This window comes from Arabidopsis lyrata, assembly GCF_000004255.2.
Source record: "Arabidopsis lyrata subsp. lyrata unplaced genomic scaffold ARALYscaffold_7, whole genome shotgun sequence".
NCBI lineage: Eukaryota > Viridiplantae > Streptophyta > Magnoliopsida > Brassicales > Brassicaceae > Arabidopsis > Arabidopsis lyrata.
The window spans coordinates 12,754,548-12,774,337 of record NW_003302549.1 but is presented as its reverse complement, the minus strand read 5'-3'; the positions used below and the strand labels follow the sequence as shown (position 1 = coordinate 12,774,337).

Below are 19,790 nucleotides of genomic sequence, written 5' to 3'. Positions count from 1 at the left end.
ACGACTGTTTAGCCAAAAAAAAAGGATACGGCTGTCTATTTGACCATTTTTATTGTCTAATGTCGACAACATGGAATCACACACTCACACACACGATATTTTAGCGTAGTTTCACATTAACTACCATAAAATATCGTGTGTGTGAAACACCCACCATATTAGTGTAGTTTCACATTAGCTCATCAATAAAGATGAGAATGCAGAAGATGAGTCTTACGGATATATATGATAATATGAAAATATTGACCCTTTACGATTTTCAAATACTCTGGCGTGTCTGAAACACCCACCATATTAGTCCCACGACTTTATATTATAATAACAATAAAAAAAAAAAAAAAAAACTCAATTACTTCTTTCAAACCCACAATATAAAACGCCCCCTCAACACACCTAAATAATCACCACATCCCCATAAAAAAAAAAAAAATTCATATCACCTTTCCTAACAAATCAAGATTAAGTTATGGGTTCTGATGAAACCAAATCGACGTTGGACACCGAGAGATCAACCGTGCCACGAACCGGCACCACGACGAAGAGTTGTTCGATAACTCAAGTTGTCTTAAGATTCGTTCTGTTTGCAGCCACTTTGACATCAATAGTGGTTATGGTTACAAGTAAACAGACCAAGAACATTTTCATTCCTGGAACTCCCATTCGTATTCCTGCTGCAAAGTTCACCAACTCACCGGCTCTTATGTAAGTTCACCCTAATAATTCATTAATTAATCCACTATATATTCTTTTATTTTCTCGAAATTGATTGATTATCTATAGTAAATGTGACTAATTAAGGGCCGGAGTTCATATGTGATTTGTATATCTCATATAGTCAAACTAAGTGCACAATATAATTATGGTTTGTTGTGCTTTTTGTAGAAGTAGCGTTGTAATTTGGAATAGAGGTTGGTTTATTTAGCACGGGTCTTAAACCATATCTTAATCCTAACTAGAAGAAGTCATGTCAAATTAGGATAGTGTAATACAATTGATTGATTTTTTTCTATATATATATATATATATTTTAATTTTGAGAAACCAAGAGAATTGGTCATGTATATGAAAAAAAAATGAAGGTAGTGTTATGTAGATGTTTAAGCCTATATTTTAACAAGTAAAATCTATGCAAATGGCCGATATTATATGATTTGTTTATTTGTGTGCGTGGGAGTAGTTGGAATTTCGAAAGAAAGATTTTGGAAAGTCAAAAGTAAGTTGGCGAAAGTTAGTAAACGAAAAAGACTCAAAATTATATTAAATGGTCAGTGATAATGATAAAGCATCTTTAGATCATATGATTTTAATATCGTATATTTCTTTTAATTTATGGAGTATATATTTAATAACTGAATCTATTTTTTTCGTTTGTTAATATAATGAGCAGATACTTTGTGGTAGCACTATCGGTGGCTTGCTTTTACAGCATTGTGTCTACATTTGTCACCGTATCTGCTTTCAAGAAGCATTCCTGCTCGGCGATTCTCTTGCTAAATCTTGCCATTATGGATGCGGTAATTAATTCTCTCTCGCACAATTACTCACCGCCGTAACAAAAAAAATGAATTTAAAACCCATGCAAAAAACAAATTGACGTTTTTTTGCTACTCCTAGTACCCAAAAAATAAGATACTACAATACATAAAACCAAGTAAAACCGTTTCTCAAGTAGTAAACTTAATGTTTTCTTTCATTATTACTTAACCTAACGTACAACGACATCGTTTTAACAGGTGATGGTGGGGATAGTGGCCTCGGCAACCGGAGCAGGAGGTGGAGTAGCTTACCTTGGTCTGAAGGGAAACAAAGAAGTGAGATGGGGCAAAATATGTAATATCTACGACAAGTTTTGCCGTCATGTCGGAGGCGCAATCGCCGTCTCATTGTTTGCTTCGGTCATCCTCCTCCTCCTCTCCATCATCTCTGTCCTCTCCCTCTACAAGAAAATCCGTTGATTCACTTTCCTTGTTTCGTTGTTTCGTTGTTTCGTTGTTTCGTTGTTTCTCTTAAGTCAATTCATATTGATCTCGTTCTTGTTTTTTCTTTGGTATTTGTCGAAGTTGAGTTTTATGTGTTTTAGTTCAATTAGTAGTGTTGTATTATTTAAATGTCGATGGTTTTGTATAATTGTGTGATTAGTTTATTTGTAAACCGAGTTTCTAGTGAATCTTTGAATGTTATTCATTGTTTTGTATAATTGTGTGATCGAGTGTTGTGGCTCGATAATTTTTTGCATTCATAAAGAAAAGTATTATGGTTAAAGATGGCAAAAATAATTGTGATTAATAAAATTTAGAGGTCGTAGTGAAAATGATCATTTGTTGGCCATTGACCGTTGAGAGCTGGTATCTATTGCATCACAAAATTTTAATAGTATATCTTTGTTTATTAGTTTAGCCGTAGCCTCAAGAGAACCCATAATTTACGATTATCCAATACGATTAATCAACTTACGTACGTACGTATCTTTGAGTCTAGATGTCCCCGACGGGCTATTATTTTAGCTTATGATTGCGTGAAAAACTCTAATAGCTATATTCGGAATCTTAGATATTATAATCGCAATGATATGTGTTATCCAACGACCTTATAAGTATCCCATTTGTTTGAAACAGTTTTGACAACTCATTAAAAATACAAAACCAAAAAAAAAAACTTATTAGATATTTTTTTGTGAACAAATATGGTAATTCAAAAGATTGACTTTAATTTAAATTCCTAGAAAAGAAATAAAGATGTGATGAAAAACAAGAATACGATCTCGTTGTTCCAAGACATTATGACTTTGGCCATGAATGGTTGTCAGTTTTTAAATAGTTTTTAGATTATAGATTTTGATTTTTGGATTTTAGATTTTTAGTTTTGGTTTTTGGATTTTGCAAAAATAAAAGAAAAAAAAATAGAAAAATGAAAAAAAATGTTACGTTAAAAATTTGTTTAGAAAAAGTGAAAAACTCAAATAAAGTGGATTTTGGATCGAAAAATTGTCAAAATTTTGCAAAAACTAGATTTTCTATTTTTTAGGAAAACCATTTTCACAAAATCTTGAATGGGTGAAAAATGAGTTTTTCAAAAACAAAAACCAAAAACTATTACAAAAATTAATAAACATTCAAGGCCTTTATACGGCCTACATATACCGTTATACGTCTGTCTCAATTGATAGTAGGAAAAGCAATAATTCAAAGTAAAGATATTGAAGTTCTACAATTTTCTTTTACTTTTTATAAGTTCTACTAATTTACACTGGAAGTGTAATGATGGCAAACAAATTTGCTACTGTTGTTACATATTAGATGTACATGTACGACTATGATGTAGTTTATCACCTTTTACATATCAAAAATACAACTTTTTCTTACACAATACAATAGTTGTTGTTCTTACATATATATAATGGAGATGTTCTTAGAAAAACATTATTGGTAGTTTCTTAAGACAACTCTTATGTTAAGAGACATGTCTTATAACTAACAAAAGTGTCTTAAATTTAAGAGACTATCAATAAAGATGGTCTAATTAGTTGCCGCTACCAACAGCTTTGAAAACTGTATAATTTAAAAAATTTGATTACACAAATATTTATTTGAGCATTAGAATTAAAATCAGAACAACTGTTTGATAACGGAAATCCGAAAATTGTTTTGGCGGAAGTTGTCAAAATCACAAATCTAGTGATGGACAAATTCTTTTTATTAATTATATGACATGTAATACCTAAGAATTTGTAGGTCATTTCCTTTTGGTCAAGTCCATTTTATGAACAAAAAAAATGTAAATGACTCGTAAAATTCTTCACAACTGTTTTTCTTTTTCAACAATTACTATTTTATCGTAACAGAAGTTTTTGAAAATGTGATAAAAATATACTATTACGAACAACTCTTGTATAAATTAGTACGTGTCGCCATTTGTAATAGACACGAATTCGAGTTGGTGTATACATAGTCGTATGGTATTTCCAAAACACTGCTGTCAGTGTCCACACTTGCCAACTGCCATTCTTGAATTAAGTATCGAAATGCTCTGATTTATGACCTTCAATGATGTCCCTACTATACAAACTACCAATTTTTACTTCAGGGTGCTTGGCTTTCGTCGAGTTTAATTTGTTTTCTATTTTTGCAGTGTTCTAAAAAGGGTTTTATGCAAAAAAAAAAAAAAAAAACCCTCCAACTTGTCTATTTTTGCAATTTTATCTTTTATTTCTGAAAAATGCAGATTAATCCTACGAAATCCAAAAAAATACATAATATAACTCTTATTCGCTACCGTCAAGTTCGTTCAAGTACATAATTTTGATAAATATTATGTCAAATCGAATCCCTCGCGATGAAGAGTTCAACTCTACTTTTAGAATTTTAAAAAACTAATGTATGTGACCGAAAAAACGTTTACAAAATACGTAAGATTATATTGCGTATTATTTTAGACCTCGTAAGATTAATCTGCATTTTTCGGAAATAAAAGATAAAGTTACAAAAATGGGCAAGTTTGAGGGTTTTTTTTGCACAAAACCCTTCTAAAATACTAGCACCGTATAACGTATAAAGGTATGGTCATTGATACGGTGGTTTTTTTTGTTATATATATATAGATATAAAATTTATGAAAATATGCATATATAATTACAAAACTATAATAATAATAAAACATAAGTATAATAATCATGATGAATACTATACATAAATACAAAAATAAAAGTTAAAAGTTAAAAGTTGGACTTTTACAAAATATTTTTAAAATTTTAAATATCTAATAAACATGAAAATAATAGAAAAGTTTGATAATAAGTCATTTTATAGATAATTTTTATGGTTTTTTTTTAGAACCAAACTAATAATTTTGTTAAATTATGTTTCCAAACATTTGAAAATAACATAGTTTTTGTTTTGAGCCTTTAAAGTAAAGCGTTGTATATGTGGACTTCACCCATATATGCCGTATAATCACCGTATAATCGTCATATATATATAAACCGTATAGCTTTCACCATATCAAACATTTGTATAGCCGTAATACAGTACGACTTCCCACAATACATCGTATATACACTGTATATAAAGCCATACATGCCGTATTTTAGAACACTGTTTTTTAGTAATTGAGATATTAATTTTCTAAAGATATGTGATGTTTTTTTAAATATTTTCTCAAATGATATATTTTTCTAAAACTAATTTAGTAATTTAGCATTCCTAAATTTATGTAGGAAAGTCTCAAATAAGGAAAGATCATATTGAAAAAAATTTGGGTTAAAATTACAAAAAAACCCGACCCGATTAGCTTTAGCAAATATGTACTTCAAAAATGTTAAGTAGATATACAATTTTCGCATTTATCGGAAATTTTTTTTAACTGATTTTTTATATATAAGTATTTTTTATGATTTCAATATAAGTTTTATATCCAAATATATTATTATCCTTCTTTAATTTTGGCAAATAATTATAATACCAAACAAAAGTTTCATAAAAACTATTTAATTGATGCAAATATCAAAACGGCAATTATACTAAAACATATGAAGTACAAGATTTTATTCAAATTAATGTTATTATCTATATGATATCACTCGAATTATCACAAAAAAAAAATCTAAAACTTATTATCTCAGAATATTCAAAATACTATGTTTTTTTTTGTCACTCAAATTTGATTTTCTTTTAAAACGTTACGTTTCCAAACAATTTTAAAACGCTACGTTTTCTTATGTTTGGAGCAGCGCTTGGTTGGGGGTAAATAAGATTTAATTTTTTTATCTACGATAGTAGTAAAAGTTTACTAAAAAAAAGATCAAGATAAAATCTATTTATAACGATAAAATGATTCTTGTGTATAAAAATAATTCAAACCTTTTAAAATAAATATATTCAATTAGTTATTTTATGATTTATCTAAAATTAGAATTTCAAATATTTATTATAATCAAACAATTTTTTTATTTATAGAATTTCTGTATTGTACTCTTTATAGGTAGGTCTTATATCAAACTGCTATCGCAATTGCTATCAACCAGAAAATAAATTTCTGCAAATGCACTTATTTCTAATTGTTAGATCAGTTGTATATATATATGTATTAGTCGTTTAATAATGTTTAAAATCACAATCATCTGTTTTTACAAGCTTCCTTATCCACATCTGCACCCTTGATTGTGTTTAACCGAGTACATAGCAGAGTAAACACGCACCCTAACTATTGATGGATACCTAGCTCAAGTTTGCCAAACCATAAGTAGAGGATTTTTCTTTTCACAATTCTCGATGAAATGTGTATTCACACTTTGCTTTCCCGTATATATCCGTTATTGGTTTTTTCTTTCCGTAAGCTAAAATCTTTCTCGCACGCCACATAAACTCCAAGCCACGTAGATACATTTAGTGACGTATTCGGTTTGTCTTATTTTCCGAGTAAGCGTATTCAATATATATATATACACGTCTCTTCTCGCATCTAGAGCATGAGAAGCTTAGAAAAAGATATCATCAATCTTTGTTATTTCTCACTCTCTTCTTATTTTGTACCTAGCTCGTCACTTTGTTTTGATCCCTAAATGGAAAACGAGGGCAAGAACAATATGAATGGGATGGAGATGGAGAAAGGAAAGAGAGAGAGTAGGTCGAGAAAAGGAGTTGAGTTAACGATGAGAGTGTTGGCTTTGGTCCTAACAATGGCGGCTGCAACAGTACTTGGTGTCGCAAAGCAAACAAAGGTTGTGTCTATTAAGCTTATTCCCGCTTTGCCTCCTCTTGATATCACTACAACCGCCAAAGCCTCTTACTTGTCGGCCTTTGTGTAAGAGCATCTCCAATGGTACAATTTTTCCATATCTTAGCAAAAAATCTTAGATTAAATGTCTGTAAAATAATTCAAAACAAATTAAATAGCTAAGATTTGTGTCTTAGCTTAGAGGTTTTCTTAGTTTTAAGAAGTGTTCACGTGTCAGAAGATGTGTGGAAGAAAAAAAAAGACAAAACCAAAAAAAAAAAGTTGTTTCGCGTAATTTTTTTTCCTTCTCATTTCTCTCTCTCTTACTCGACTTTTGGCGATAAAAATGAGGCTTTGCGAATCTCTTCAATTCTGGTGGATTTGTTGAATTGAGAAGAGGTGTGAGTCGAAAATCCTTTGCGAATCTCTTCATGGTTTCGAAATTAGGGTTTTGGGAAATTGGGAATCGATGCAAAATTAGGGTTCTTATAATTAGGATTGATTTTAACAAAATTAGGGTTCTATGATCCGTTTGAGGTGTATAACATATTGATGTGGTCAGATTGAGAATTTGAAATTGATCCGTTTGATTTGTCTTAGAGTGAGTTTGTTTTATTTTCTGTTTCTTGATCTCTTTATCTGTTTCACAATCTTCCCTACAATCACACCATTGATTTGCAGGTTTGGATTCTGTTTCTCAGTTTGACATTCTCTTATATATCAAAGATTTTAAAGTTATCTAAATGCTTTGATTAGGTAAAGAATTTCTATGTGTGATCAATGCTTGAATGATATTGTTTAGTTAATAGTAGGATAAGACTTCTTTAATCGATGCTTGGTAGTCTTTATTGATATAGAAATGGTTAAATTTGATTGCATTTTAAATTATGTCTTCCTGTTGCATTTCAATTTATGTCTTTCTGTTTTTAAGTTAAGTCTTTAGCTTGTATGAACTTGTTTGTTTTTTTTTTTTTTTGGTAGGCGAGGGGAAACAATGTCTCCCTCAATTTATTAAAATAAAATTAAAAAAATTACAAACGAACTCGACGCGGATGTTTTGAACTTGTTTGTTTTAGTCTATGTGAAGATATTGAATCATTGAATGAGTACATCTTGTTTGTTTTAGATTAGGTAGAGATATTGAAATGCTTTAATTTGATTGTCCACATCATACTTATTGTCTAGTTAGTGTTAATACTTTTTTTTCACTGTCATAAGTTATTGATTTCTTTTGTTTCAGGTGTTAATACTATAGATGGCTATAGATGAGAAGGAACTAGATCGGAGTAAGAGCTCATACAAGGTTAAACAATCTTCCTTTCTCTTTCTTATATCATTGAACTTCTGATTTTACATGATTTAGATTAGGTGCTTTTATTCAATGCTTTCCCTGTGTGATCTTTTGAATAAAATTGAACCTCTGATCAATGCTTGAAATCTTTTGCATAAAAACTGCGATTTTAATTGGAAATTAGGCTTTGATGATGCTGTCGACATCAGTCTTTAGCGCACCATTAACACACCTTTAAGTTTCTCTGTTCTGAATGCTTTAACTATGCTCATTAACTATGTTTAACTTTGATTGTCTAAATCAGACTTGAAGTCATTGCTTTTGCTTGTTTAACTTCATCTCTCTCTGTTAATAAAAACCTAACCAGAAACTATGTGTGATCAATGCTTTGTAGTTGTAATTAATTGATTGCTTGTTAATTAAAACACACTCTCTTTCCGTAGCTTAACACACATCACTAACTCTACTTAACCCAGACCATCGCACACCAAAAACATATCCTCTCTAACTTAACACATTGAACTTTAACAACTTGTGGTTCCAAAGCTCATTGGTTCTTGCTTTACTCCTTTATGAACTCGTTGAATTTGAAACAGTCTCTTGTTCTGCTAAAATTGAGACTTTGGAGAATTCTAATATATTTGATTTATCCACTTGTGTCACAGGCACGAACCGCATTGGAGTTGTTGAGGGAGAACAAGAACAAGTTTGATCTTGTTATATGCGATGTCGACATGCCGGACATGGATGGTTTCAAGCTGCTTGAGCTTGTTGGTCTTGAAATGGACTTACCTGTCAATGTCATAAGTATGAAGCTTTCCTTGTTTTAGCTCTGTTTGATTCCATCAAACTTTTCATAGTTCCTAGAGAAAGTTTTGATCTTTAGACAGACTTGAATTTGGTTCTTTAACATGATTCCTTGTATTTGAAGATATTGTTTTGTAAAAATTTGAATTTTTTTTCTAAGATACTCTCTTTATTCTTAACCATTGGAGCTTATTTTTCTTAAGATATTTTCTATCTTTTCTTAACTCACAAAAAGCAAAATTTAGATTATAAATAATGCTAAGATGTAAAGTTAAGAACCAAATGGCTCTTAACCATTGGAGATGCTCTAAGTCTCTCTTTTTCTCCCTTTCACACACACGTGTGGCTCGCATTAAGGTTTCGATTGTTTCTTAGTCTTATAAATTCACTTTTAAAAACACATAAAAGAATTTCAACTTTTATTCACAGTAAATTTTTTTGTAAAAGTGAATTTCTTATATAAATAGTAGGATTTTTTTTTTCTTTTTCTTTTTGAGAGCTCAGATATTCAGGCAGGGGTCTAAACATATCTCCAATTTTTTCCGTTTGCCTAAAACGAAAACTTTGATTTATGTACAATATGTTTATGAACAGTAGATTTATGACGGGAGGCTTGCACTCCAATTTATATGCAAATGCTTTGTAATGTTATTTATATTAAAACTGCAAAGATGCATACCAAAACGCAAACGTTCTATTTTGAGTAGTAAGCTTGAAAAACAATTGGTATTCGGCTGGATTGCTAGATAACAAAAAATTATAGTAAAATTGACAACAAAAAAAAAAGCTAGCATGGAAAAACTATAAATATAATTGGTCATTTGAAGTAACCTGTTTTATATCCGATAAAATAATGTAATATTTAAAAAATAAGTATTAACATGTGTTATATGTACGAAATATGGTTCTTTCAAAAATAATCCCTATAAATAAACAAATTTATTTACGTTTAAGAAAAGTCAGTTATTTATGATTTAACCTATTTCTCAGATGAAACAGTCGAATTTGGTTATATAGTGCACATTCTCTTAATTAGTATTACATGTCGTCTATTTAGTTGAAAATAAAACATAACAATTACGGATAAACTGATAATTAAATTTGAGACGTAGAGGTAGTGAGATAATTGATTAGACCTTTCCGGTTGGTTGCATGCGGGAAAGGACTGCTGAACTAATATTTTGCATAATTAACCTTCTTATATCTAATGGGTCCGTAGACCATATAGAGTATTCATAATTAAATGTTACACATAAATGCATAAATAATACCAATCAAATGACTGGTATACAGTAAATTTTGTAGTTAATCATAAATGTCCAACTACCAAAACTGTGACACAACATCAATGTTGGCCCATAGCCAATTTTTACCTGACATTTTTCCAGATCTTATGTTACTTTAAATTTAGTGTCCAACAGTTCTTAGCTGGCATGACCAAGAGTGCATAGCCTGCATATCTAAATAAATTTTGTAAACGAGGAACATGAATTTAGACTAATTGCTGGACTGGTACATATTTTTATTTTACTCTTTCATGGCAAAAAAGAGAGGATCTCAGGAATAAAATTCATAGATAAGTAACGTGTTACAAATGTTGTAGGTACAACATTTCTGCAAACGCGATAGCTTGCGGTTACACAGCTATCTCGATAGCGATTCTGATGATCAGTAGGGGAAGAAGAAGCAAAAAGTTGTTAATGGCGGTTTTGCTAGGAGATCTAGTGATGGTGGCTTTGCTGTTTTCGGGCACCGGAGCCGCCAGCGCAATTGGGCTAATGGGTTTGCAAGGGAACAAGCATGTTATGTGGAATAAAGTTTGTGGCGTTTTTGGAAAATTCTGTCACCGAGCTGCTCCTTCGCTTCCTCTCACTTTTCTTGCTGCAGTTGTGTTTATGTTTCTTGTTGTTCTTGATGCTATTAAGCTTCCCTAGTTTACTTTTTTTCTGCTTCTTGTCGTTTCGTGTGATGTAAAAATAAAATCATTATCAACAATCATGTAATTGTCTATTGCTTCTAATGTTTTAGCAAATCGTTTTCTATGGTGGAGACCATGTATTCAAATTTCGGAAACTAATTATTTTTCCTCACTATATAATGACGTAACCAATAATGTGGACATATAAGTTGTAAGCAATGAATGAATGAACCTTTATACAGACCCAAATTTTAAAAAATGAAATAAAATGTAGAACAATTATTCTCGATAAATTAATTAATTTAGAGAGGTATTAATTTATCGATAAATTAATAATTATTAATTTATAGAGAGATTTTACTAATTTTGTAATTTCTTAAAAACATTTCTATCTAAAAATAATTTTTTTCTTTATAAGTAATATCTTTTAAAAACTAGTTACAAGTAGAGAAGCAATTATTAAGTTTAAAAAAACAATACAAACATTTTTTGAATAATAGAGTCATATTTAATTAAATTTTTTACATAGAATATTTTATATATATATTATAATAATTCAAATATGACATATATAAATTTATATCATATATATATATATATATATATATATATATATTGATAAGTTTATACAATTATTAATTTATGATATCGATGGGACCATATGTTTATATGAGATTTTCAAAAAAATTATTATCTTATTAATTTATTGATTTATGTCATATTTTACATTGGTCCCAACTCGGGACCGGAAGAATTTATTAATTTAGAGAGTTTATTAATTTATAGAGTATTAATTTATAGAGGTTTTACTGTACCTATAGAAATATTTTTATATTCCACTCAAAAAATAAATTCAGAAAGTACAAGACTTCCTCGAATTATCACTAACTTAAATTGCCAAACAATTTTCTGAAATCAAAATATCTGACCTCAAAAAAGAAAAATAGTTTGTGGGAGTTCACATATATCCAAATTCCATACTATACCCAACGCATATTTTATCCGTATGCACTTCGAATATGATTTTTTTTTGGTCAAAACAATATCAGTTTTTACATACCAATGTTACCTTATTTTGACACCTACAATGAACACCCTCAGTTAAAAACTTCACAAATTTGTCTTTTTCACAATTTTCAATGTATTCATTCACACTTTTTTTTTCTACACAACGTATTCACACCGTTCCCATACATTATCCGTATACGTTCTTTCGTAAGCTGAGATTCACTCTCACGCCACATAAACTCAAAAAGCCACGTAAACATCATTACTATCCATCCACAACTTGATGTGTGTTAAGTAAGACTATTTCAATAAATAAATAAATAAATATATATATATATATATATATATATATATACGCCTCTCTACTCACATCTAGAGCATGAGAAACTTAAAAAAAAAAACAAAAGAAACAATATTGGTTATTTCTCTCTCTCAATCTCGCTCTTTCTTCTCATTTTGACTCTCTTCACTTCTTTTTGATCCCTAAATGGAACACGAGAGCAAGACCAAAATGGATGGGATAGAGATGGAGAAAGGAAAAAAAGAGAATGGGTCGAGAAAAGGAGTTGAGATAACGATGAGAGTGCTGGCTTTGGTCCTAACAATGGTAGCTGCGACAGTACTTGGTGTCGCAAAACAAACAGAGGTTGTACCGATAAAGCTTATTCCTACTTTGCCTCCTCTTAATGTCGCTACAACCGCCAAAGCCTCTTACTTGTCTGCTTTTGTGTAAGCCTCTCTCTTTTCTTTCTCCTTTTCACAAACATGCATGTTTTGTCTCAGATTTGGGTTGTTTCGAACGCCATTTTTGCGTTGTGGTTGCGTTTACACATGAAAAAAAAAAACATAAAGAGAAATGTAGAAATTTATTATTTAAAAAAAATATTATCATTTTCTTTGACAAAAAAACAAATTTATAATAAAATACATTTTAGAAACAATGCAAAACTACAACATAAAATTAAACAATACAAAATATCAATTTTTTGTATATATGTTTAATTTATATTAAAATGCTAGATTATTGTGTGTATATTTTAAATAATAATATCTTATAGACAGATCAACTCGTATACAATAACTTTAATACTTAGTAATCCTATCATCATAAATGTCCAACAACAAACTGTATTACAACAGTGAAATTGGTCCATAGCAAATCTTTCTCTGACCTTTCCCAACTATTATTTTAGCTTATAATTTAATTTACAACAGTTCTAGCTGGCATGACAAGAAATGCATGGTATGAATATATATAAAAAAATTAAAAAAAATTAGACATTAATTCATTTTTTTTTGTCCAAAGAAAATTTATTCATTTATATTTTATAGATTGCATGAAATTCAAAAATAAAGCAATATATGATTACAAATATTGTAGGTACAACATTTGTGCAAACGCGATAGCTTGCGGTTACACAGCGATCTCGATAATGATTGTAATAATCAGCAAAGGCAGAAGAAGCAAATGTTTGTTAATGGCAGTATTGATAGGAGATCTTATGATGGTGGCTTTACTATGTTCCAGCACCGGAGCCGCCGGAGCAATCGGGCTAATGGGTAGGCATGGGAACAAACATGTTATGTGGAAGAAAGTTTGTGGAGTGTTTGGCAAATTCTGTAACCAAGCTGCTGTTTCTGTTGCTATCACTCTTATTGCTTCAGTTGTGTTTATGCTTCTTGTTGTTCTTGATGCTTTGAAGCTTCCTTAATTTCTTAAGTAAACCCTTTTAACCAGAAAAACACAGAACAAATTTTCTTTCTTAATTTGCATGTTTCTATTTCTTGTCGTTTTGTGTTATGTGAAGTCATTACTCATTATCATCAATTATGTAATTGTCTATTTGTTTTTTTAACGTTTTAAATTCCATTGTCTATGCTTCTATGGTGAGAACTGAGAAGATTCAATTTTGACAACTATTTTCATTTACTCCCTTTCACATGGTAAAATATTCAATTTTTATTTGACTATGTAGTTTTTTTTTTTTTTTTTGTTTTTTTTTTTTTTTTGTTTTTTTTAACTATGTAGTTAGATACACATGGAGAATTTAATACGTAAGTAGATAAGTAGTTGTGTGCACAAAAAAAAAAAAAAAAAAAAAAAAAAAAAAAAAAAAAAATAGATAAGTAGTTGTAATCAATGAACCTTTTTGTCTCAATTATTACTGTTTTATACAGGAAATGGTTTTTACTAATCCAATCAACAACAAAAGTTCCACAGAGTGAAATTATTTGAGGCTTACAAAACAGGACAACTCTTGTCGTTTTGTTCATATAGGTCAAAACGAGAAAATGAGTTATCGTAGGATGCAAGAAACTGAATGTGTTCGTTCCCTCTTCTCTACGTTGTTGCCACCTTTAAAAGGAAAAGATCACATCAAATTCGGTACGAAAGACTTAACTTTCAAACCTATGAATCATTCAGCTGAGAAGAGCTTCGTTCTTGTTTAACTCATCCAAATCCACGTTCACGTTCAAACCCGAGCTTAGCAATGCATTAACCATGGAAGGGATCACCGATTTCAATGAAGCAGCTAAAGCCTGTTCATCATTACAATGGAGGATTATGTATGGTTTGAAGATACAGAGTTTTTGTTTCAGGTTCGAAATATAACAAATAAGACAGAATTTTTAACCTTCTTATCTTCTTCGGTTTGGTGCTTGATAACGTCCACAGGCCACTCATTTACAAGTTTCTCAAATTCAGCCGAAACCGCAGACTTTTTCTCATCAGGATATGCCTGCGTAGTCAGTCACACATCATATCTTTAAACTAAAATACTTATCAAAGCTAAAAGTTGTATCAGAAGAGAAGAGATATTAAGGGAGTCTTTGGGCTCACTTGGCAGATAATCTGGATGACGGCAGCAGCTTCTTCAGGTTTACTTTCTAGTAGGAAACCCTGTGAAAAGAGCAATATTTAAAAGTATAACTCTGGTATGTGGTTATAAGACGAGGACCGAAAAAGATATGTGTTAACTAAACCTTTGCACAAGAAAAGGCAGTAGAAAGAGTGTGTTGACTGTATGTCTCTGATCTCTGTTTATCTACTTTCCATAGCGACTCTGTATCCCCTGATAACAGGATTGACATAATCAGCAATTGGCATCAGAGTATATAAAAAAAGGAAAACCCTTCACGGACTAGAGTTCTTCTGTTAAGATTTCAAGATTGGCCTCTTGCATTACTAGTCTAGCCTAAATCCCATTGGTGATCAGGTAAGGATGAGCTAAGAAAGAAATTTTAAATTACGGGTTATGATCTACTGAACCTATTTTGATCTTGGTTTCTTTAAGAAAAGGAGAAAATAATCAAAATTTTAAGGATTTCTGATCTTTTTTCATTACCAAATGGTACCAAAACAGTGTAACTCCATGTATATATAGATACATCAAATACTTGATAGGTTGATAGATCCATCTAGTGTCTGCAAAGCCACATTTCAAGAATACTTGAAATGATAGTTCTTCTATAGAATGATAAATCAATGCAAGTATAAGATAGGAAACCAAAATCACCTCTCTTGGCAGCAAATTCCATCCACACATCGAATGTGGTCTTCCTCAACTTAACTCCAGCTTTGGAGAATTTTTTCGAGTACTTGGCTAGTAGATCCCACTTATCTGTATCATGACAGATCCTGCAAAAATCAAGTTAAAAGTTCATTTCATGATAAGAAAGCACATGCATTTTCAACTTTCTTACAATGTACCCATAAAGAACAAGCAACAAAACAATTCTACACACCTGAAAACTAAATCTGCTGTACCGGGTTGTAGAGGCAAATCATTTGTTTTCAGGAGTTGCATTACTTCTTCCATGAGTTCAGAATTCTTGTGCTCTAGTGCATGTGACTACATGACAATCCAGAATATGTCTTAAACATCTATGTGTACAGAAGAACAACCGAAAAAACATATAGACATGCAATACCAATAGATGGTGTGCAGATGAAACACTGGGTGTCAAACCATGAACATTATGTTTCCACAAAGCCTTCTTTCCTGCAACAACAAAGAACAGTAATAGTACCCTCAGATCCTGGGAACAGCTACAGAAAGCATATTTAACAGCTTATTCGATTAGATTAAGAAAAAAAACTACACAAAATCAAAATCCGGAGTACCAGAGTCAATTGCCCCAACACGTACACAAGTCTTAGCAACTTGTTGGCATAAATTGCAATTGAAGTTGTCATGAATACGAAGATTAGATAATCTCTGCAATCCAGAAACAGCAAAAATTAAGAATCGATTAACCATACACCCTGGATATGTATAAGAAATCTCAACGGAAACAGAACAAGGCATGTAAAAAGAAAGCATTAAGGTACTCACAAATCTCCGTAGATTCTGAAGAACGTCAAAGAGAAGATGAATGTCATCCTGATTCTGACAGTTCTCAATCAACGACCACAACCAAGCATTTGGAGGCATTGATCTCTTGACATTTACAGAATTAAGCATTTTATCATGCAAATCCTTGACAGTCACTACACAGAGGAAATGCAATGAGAAACCGCATAGGTGATCTCAGAATGTAATTCAAAAACAAAGCAACCTGTAGGATTTCCCGCGAGCTTTTCCGCTTCAGAAGAAAAGCTCGATCTGGGGATCAGCAAGCTCATAGAAGACGAGTGACTACATCTATCAATCCCTGCAACACATCATTATCTTAATAACTCACACATATATAAAATATCCCATCAGGATTACAAAATCAATACATATGCTTGGATTAACACTTCGACATAAAGCTATTTCATTTACACACTTACATTGATCCTAAGCTAGGCATTGAAAGATATAAGTACGTATCTCGACACAGGCTAAAATTGGATCACTAATTAGGCTAAAAGTGGTCACCTTTCATGCATAAAAGTGATTAAAGTTCGAATTTTTCAAATCATCACCATCACCATCACTAGCTACATTCCCTAACGTTACACAAGTTAAGTAATCTCGTGTAGGACCATAAAAATTCTCCATTTCCAAAGCTAGAGATGATTAATTCCGCAATAGGAACTGTGAAATGACAAAAAGATAGCACCTTTTAATACAGAGGAAGACGCAGACGATTGATTCCGCCATTGAAAGGAACTTGAGATTTGAGAAGCAGAGGAGAAGAATCTCAGATTAGTCTCGGTGGTAACAATGGGTTTTAAGACCTTAGCGATTCTACGAGAGTTCTGGAGAAATTGCATGACTCGTGATTTCACTGGTTCGGAGTCGAGTCGTCAGATTGAGAGAAGAAGGACGACGATGGCTCCGGTATCAAAGATTTAGGGTTTATGTTTTTAGACCATTAACAATGCATTATTTGCAAATAGGAGTCCCTATACATGTTCTTAATTAACTAATTCACACCGTTACTTTAATTTGATAATGGTACATATCCATGTATTTTTTTCTTATTCTGCTTTTCTGTTTTTCCGATTAAATTCTCTTCCACTAACTTCATTCAAATGATGTGAGTTCACACAATTGGCACTGATTTACCGTATTTTAATTACCATTTGGACCAATTGTGCATCTTTTTATTTCGAAACGATACGATGAAGAAAGTTTCAGTTTCAAATTTCTTGGTAGCAATAACGAATAATTCATTAATTTAGAATATTTCTATTTGTTTCTATTTTTCCTTAATAATTTTAGTAACTAAACATAACCTTTCTATTCTATTAATAAAAAAAAATAAATGATTTAATTTTTATTTGTTTATTGAAAAAAATGGTGTCGCCTTTAAATTTGGAAGTTGGAACACCAAACAATAACCAAAACGAAAAAGAACCTATTTCTAACAAAAGTGAATCACAACACAAAAAAAATAAAACAACTGGAATTGGTTTATCGTTTTCTTGAATCTCCTTCAATAAAAATCCATCAAAAGATTCATCTTTTTTTTCCATCAACACTTTGTTTTTTTATATTCACAAAATCAATTACAAAACAAGCAAAAAAAGAGGTTATTGTAGAAAAGGAATTGGTTTTTATTAGAGGTATTGTTAGAAAAAAATGGGTTGTGGAAAATCGAAACATGATGTTGTTACGGGAAACACCACGAGGATCAAGAAACCTTCGGAAGCTGAATCAGTGAAAGGAAAAGAGAGCGAAACAATTAAAAGACAAGAAAGCTGCCGGTGCCGGAAAAAGAATGACATTTCCGACGTAGTTTCCGGTGACCAGCCGGAGACCAACGTAGAAACCAATAGCAAGAAACCGGAGGAAAAGGAAGGTGGAGGAGATTGTAGTGAAACGGTGGCGGTAGAGATGACGAATGGTGACAAACAACCGGAGGAAAATGAAACAACAACAACTTTTCCGCCGGTGGCGGAGGTGGCGCTGATAGTGCCGGAGAATGTTGTGACGGAGGAGACCGTTAACGACGTGAATGAGATTGAGAGCGTTTCGCCGGTTGAAGGACAAAAGGGTATGCAAATAATTAATTTAATTTAATTAAATGATAAATTTACATGTTTATATACTTTGTGATGATTTCTTCGTACATAACAATTATACGTTAGAATTGTAAAGTTTTATTTGATGTTTTATTACAAAGTTGCAAATTGCTAAACTATAGACTTAATTTACGTGTTATATAACCTTTTCTTGTGAGGCGTGTTGTATAGAAATATTGACGTAAATGTTTGGATTTGGTAACAGAAAAAATTGATATTGAAACGGTGGTAGAAGAAGAGAAAAGTATAGAGGATAAAAATGATGAGGATGTTGAAAGCGAAATTGCATCTTCTGAGGTTGAAGAACCTATACCTGAGGTACAAACTCTAGTAACAACAGAATTAGAAGTTCAAGAAATTCCGACCACGGAAAATGACGAATTTGCAGCCACGGAAAATGATGATATCATGGCCACGGAAAATGATGAAATTTCGGTTTTAAAGGATGAAGATAAAGTTGATGTTGTAGAGGTACGAAAATTTTTCAATTAACATATATATATATATAGCCGTGTTGGTTGGTTATATTTACAATAAAACATAGGTTTTCCTACCAAATTTTCTACCAATATTGTTAGTTAGTTTGATTTCATTATCATGAAGATTATTTATATATGAAATCTCTTTCAAAACTTGCTATTTTTTGGGTTGTGTAGGAAAATCCGGCCGATATAACAAAGGTAGTTGAGTCGGCATGAAGAAAGCAAAAGAAGAGAATGTAAAGAAAGTTTGTACTCTAAGCATCCATCACCAAATCAAATCATTATTTCTTTAAAATAAAAAATAAATAAAAAAGATCTATTTTTTCTTTAATTATTCTTATGTATAAAAATCAAACTCTTATTTTATAGTATCAGAGCAAAATTTATTTACTCGGAGAAGATAGTCATACTTAAAATTTATCACCGGTCCTAGAATGAGGTTATGTTATAAATAGACTAAAAAAATAAAAAAAAACTGATAAGAGTCGGTATCTTGGAACGATGTGTTTAGAATCTCACGTCGAAAATTAGAAGAGACCTAAAATGAATTATAAAAACTTGTTGCAATTTACTGATTACTAATTTATTTTGAGTTGATTGACTCATGTCTCTTAATTATTTACTATAAGATAATTTTTAATTCTTTATACAAAAAAAAAACTTATTTTTTAATGAGATCCAAACTCTGACCCACGTACCATTTTTTTCTTATGCAAACTAGTACACATTACGTATTTAGTATAGAAAAGTTGATATGATCTCTCGAAAAAAGTGATAGGATGGTACGAGGGCATGGGATTAGATGCGAACATATGATATGTGTTATGTAATAAGACATGTACGGGATATGAATATGATAATTAACCTTGTAATTTTTCATGTATGAATAACGACTCTCCGGATCAATCTTGGGCCACTTTTAATCAAGACATACCAGAAAAAAAAAAAAAAAACAATTTGGTTCCTTTGAGTCTTATCGTCATGGAATGAGATCGAATTTTAGCCATGTGAAGAATCATAAAAGACTGAATTTATTCCAAAATCGAATTTTTATGATGACATTTTAGTGAGAATAATAAAAAATGGCTTGATGGTACGTGAAGAAGACACGTAATC

General features: G+C 31.3%; 5 protein-coding genes and 1 long non-coding RNA gene across 6 annotated transcripts; 5 read left to right on the top strand and 1 right to left on the bottom strand.

The window, feature by feature from the left end:
• The first annotated feature begins 370 nt into the window (after positions 1 to 370).
• Positions 371 to 2,197, top strand: LOC9306297 (CASP-like protein 1D1). The gene is made up of 3 exons (XM_002870180.2): positions 371 to 702; positions 1,388 to 1,514; positions 1,734 to 2,197. The coding sequence occupies exons 1-3, from the start codon at positions 467 to 469 to the stop codon at positions 1,953 to 1,955; spliced, it is 585 nt and encodes a 194-aa protein (XP_002870226.1). The 5' UTR covers positions 371 to 466; the 3' UTR covers positions 1,956 to 2,197.
• A 4,039-nt stretch (positions 2,198 to 6,236) lies between these two features.
• LOC9306296 (CASP-like protein 1E2) lies at positions 6,237 to 10,873 on the top strand. The gene is made up of 2 exons (XM_021019828.1): positions 6,237 to 6,798; positions 10,413 to 10,873. The coding sequence occupies exons 1-2, from the start codon at positions 6,557 to 6,559 to the stop codon at positions 10,741 to 10,743; spliced, it is 573 nt and encodes a 190-aa protein (XP_020875487.1). The 5' UTR covers positions 6,237 to 6,556; the 3' UTR covers positions 10,744 to 10,873.
• LOC110226903 lies at positions 6,983 to 8,996 on the top strand. The gene is made up of 3 exons (XR_002330790.1): positions 6,983 to 7,110; positions 7,952 to 8,014; positions 8,668 to 8,996. It is a non-coding gene; the product is annotated as an uncharacterized LOC110226903 (long non-coding RNA).
• A 1,046-nt stretch (positions 10,874 to 11,919) lies between the features above and the next one.
• LOC9304266 (CASP-like protein 1E1) lies at positions 11,920 to 13,612 on the top strand. The gene is made up of 2 exons (XM_002870178.2): positions 11,920 to 12,464; positions 13,117 to 13,612. Exons 1-2 carry the CDS (start codon positions 12,223 to 12,225, stop codon positions 13,445 to 13,447), a joined length of 573 nt encoding a protein of 190 aa, XP_002870224.1. The 5' UTR covers positions 11,920 to 12,222; the 3' UTR covers positions 13,448 to 13,612.
• A 254-nt stretch (positions 13,613 to 13,866) lies between these two features.
• LOC9306295 lies at positions 13,867 to 17,118 on the bottom strand. Its single transcript, XM_021019309.1, has 11 exons — positions 16,785 to 17,118; positions 16,296 to 16,391; positions 16,073 to 16,227; positions 15,862 to 15,955; positions 15,669 to 15,739; positions 15,483 to 15,589; positions 15,254 to 15,375; positions 14,721 to 14,809; positions 14,578 to 14,637; positions 14,372 to 14,476; positions 13,867 to 14,276 (listed from the first exon to the last, which is right to left on the bottom strand). The coding sequence occupies exons 1-11, from the start codon at positions 16,936 to 16,938 to the stop codon at positions 14,157 to 14,159; spliced, it is 1,173 nt and encodes a 390-aa protein (XP_020874968.1). The 5' UTR covers positions 16,939 to 17,118; the 3' UTR covers positions 13,867 to 14,156.
• A 232-nt stretch (positions 17,119 to 17,350) lies between these two features.
• Positions 17,351 to 19,106, top strand: LOC9306294 (pinin). The gene is made up of 3 exons (XM_002870177.2): positions 17,351 to 18,164; positions 18,398 to 18,663; positions 18,849 to 19,106. The coding sequence occupies exons 1-3, from the start codon at positions 17,750 to 17,752 to the stop codon at positions 18,888 to 18,890; spliced, it is 723 nt and encodes a 240-aa protein (XP_002870223.2). The 5' UTR covers positions 17,351 to 17,749; the 3' UTR covers positions 18,891 to 19,106.
• Positions 19,107 to 19,790: the final 684 nt, after the last annotated feature.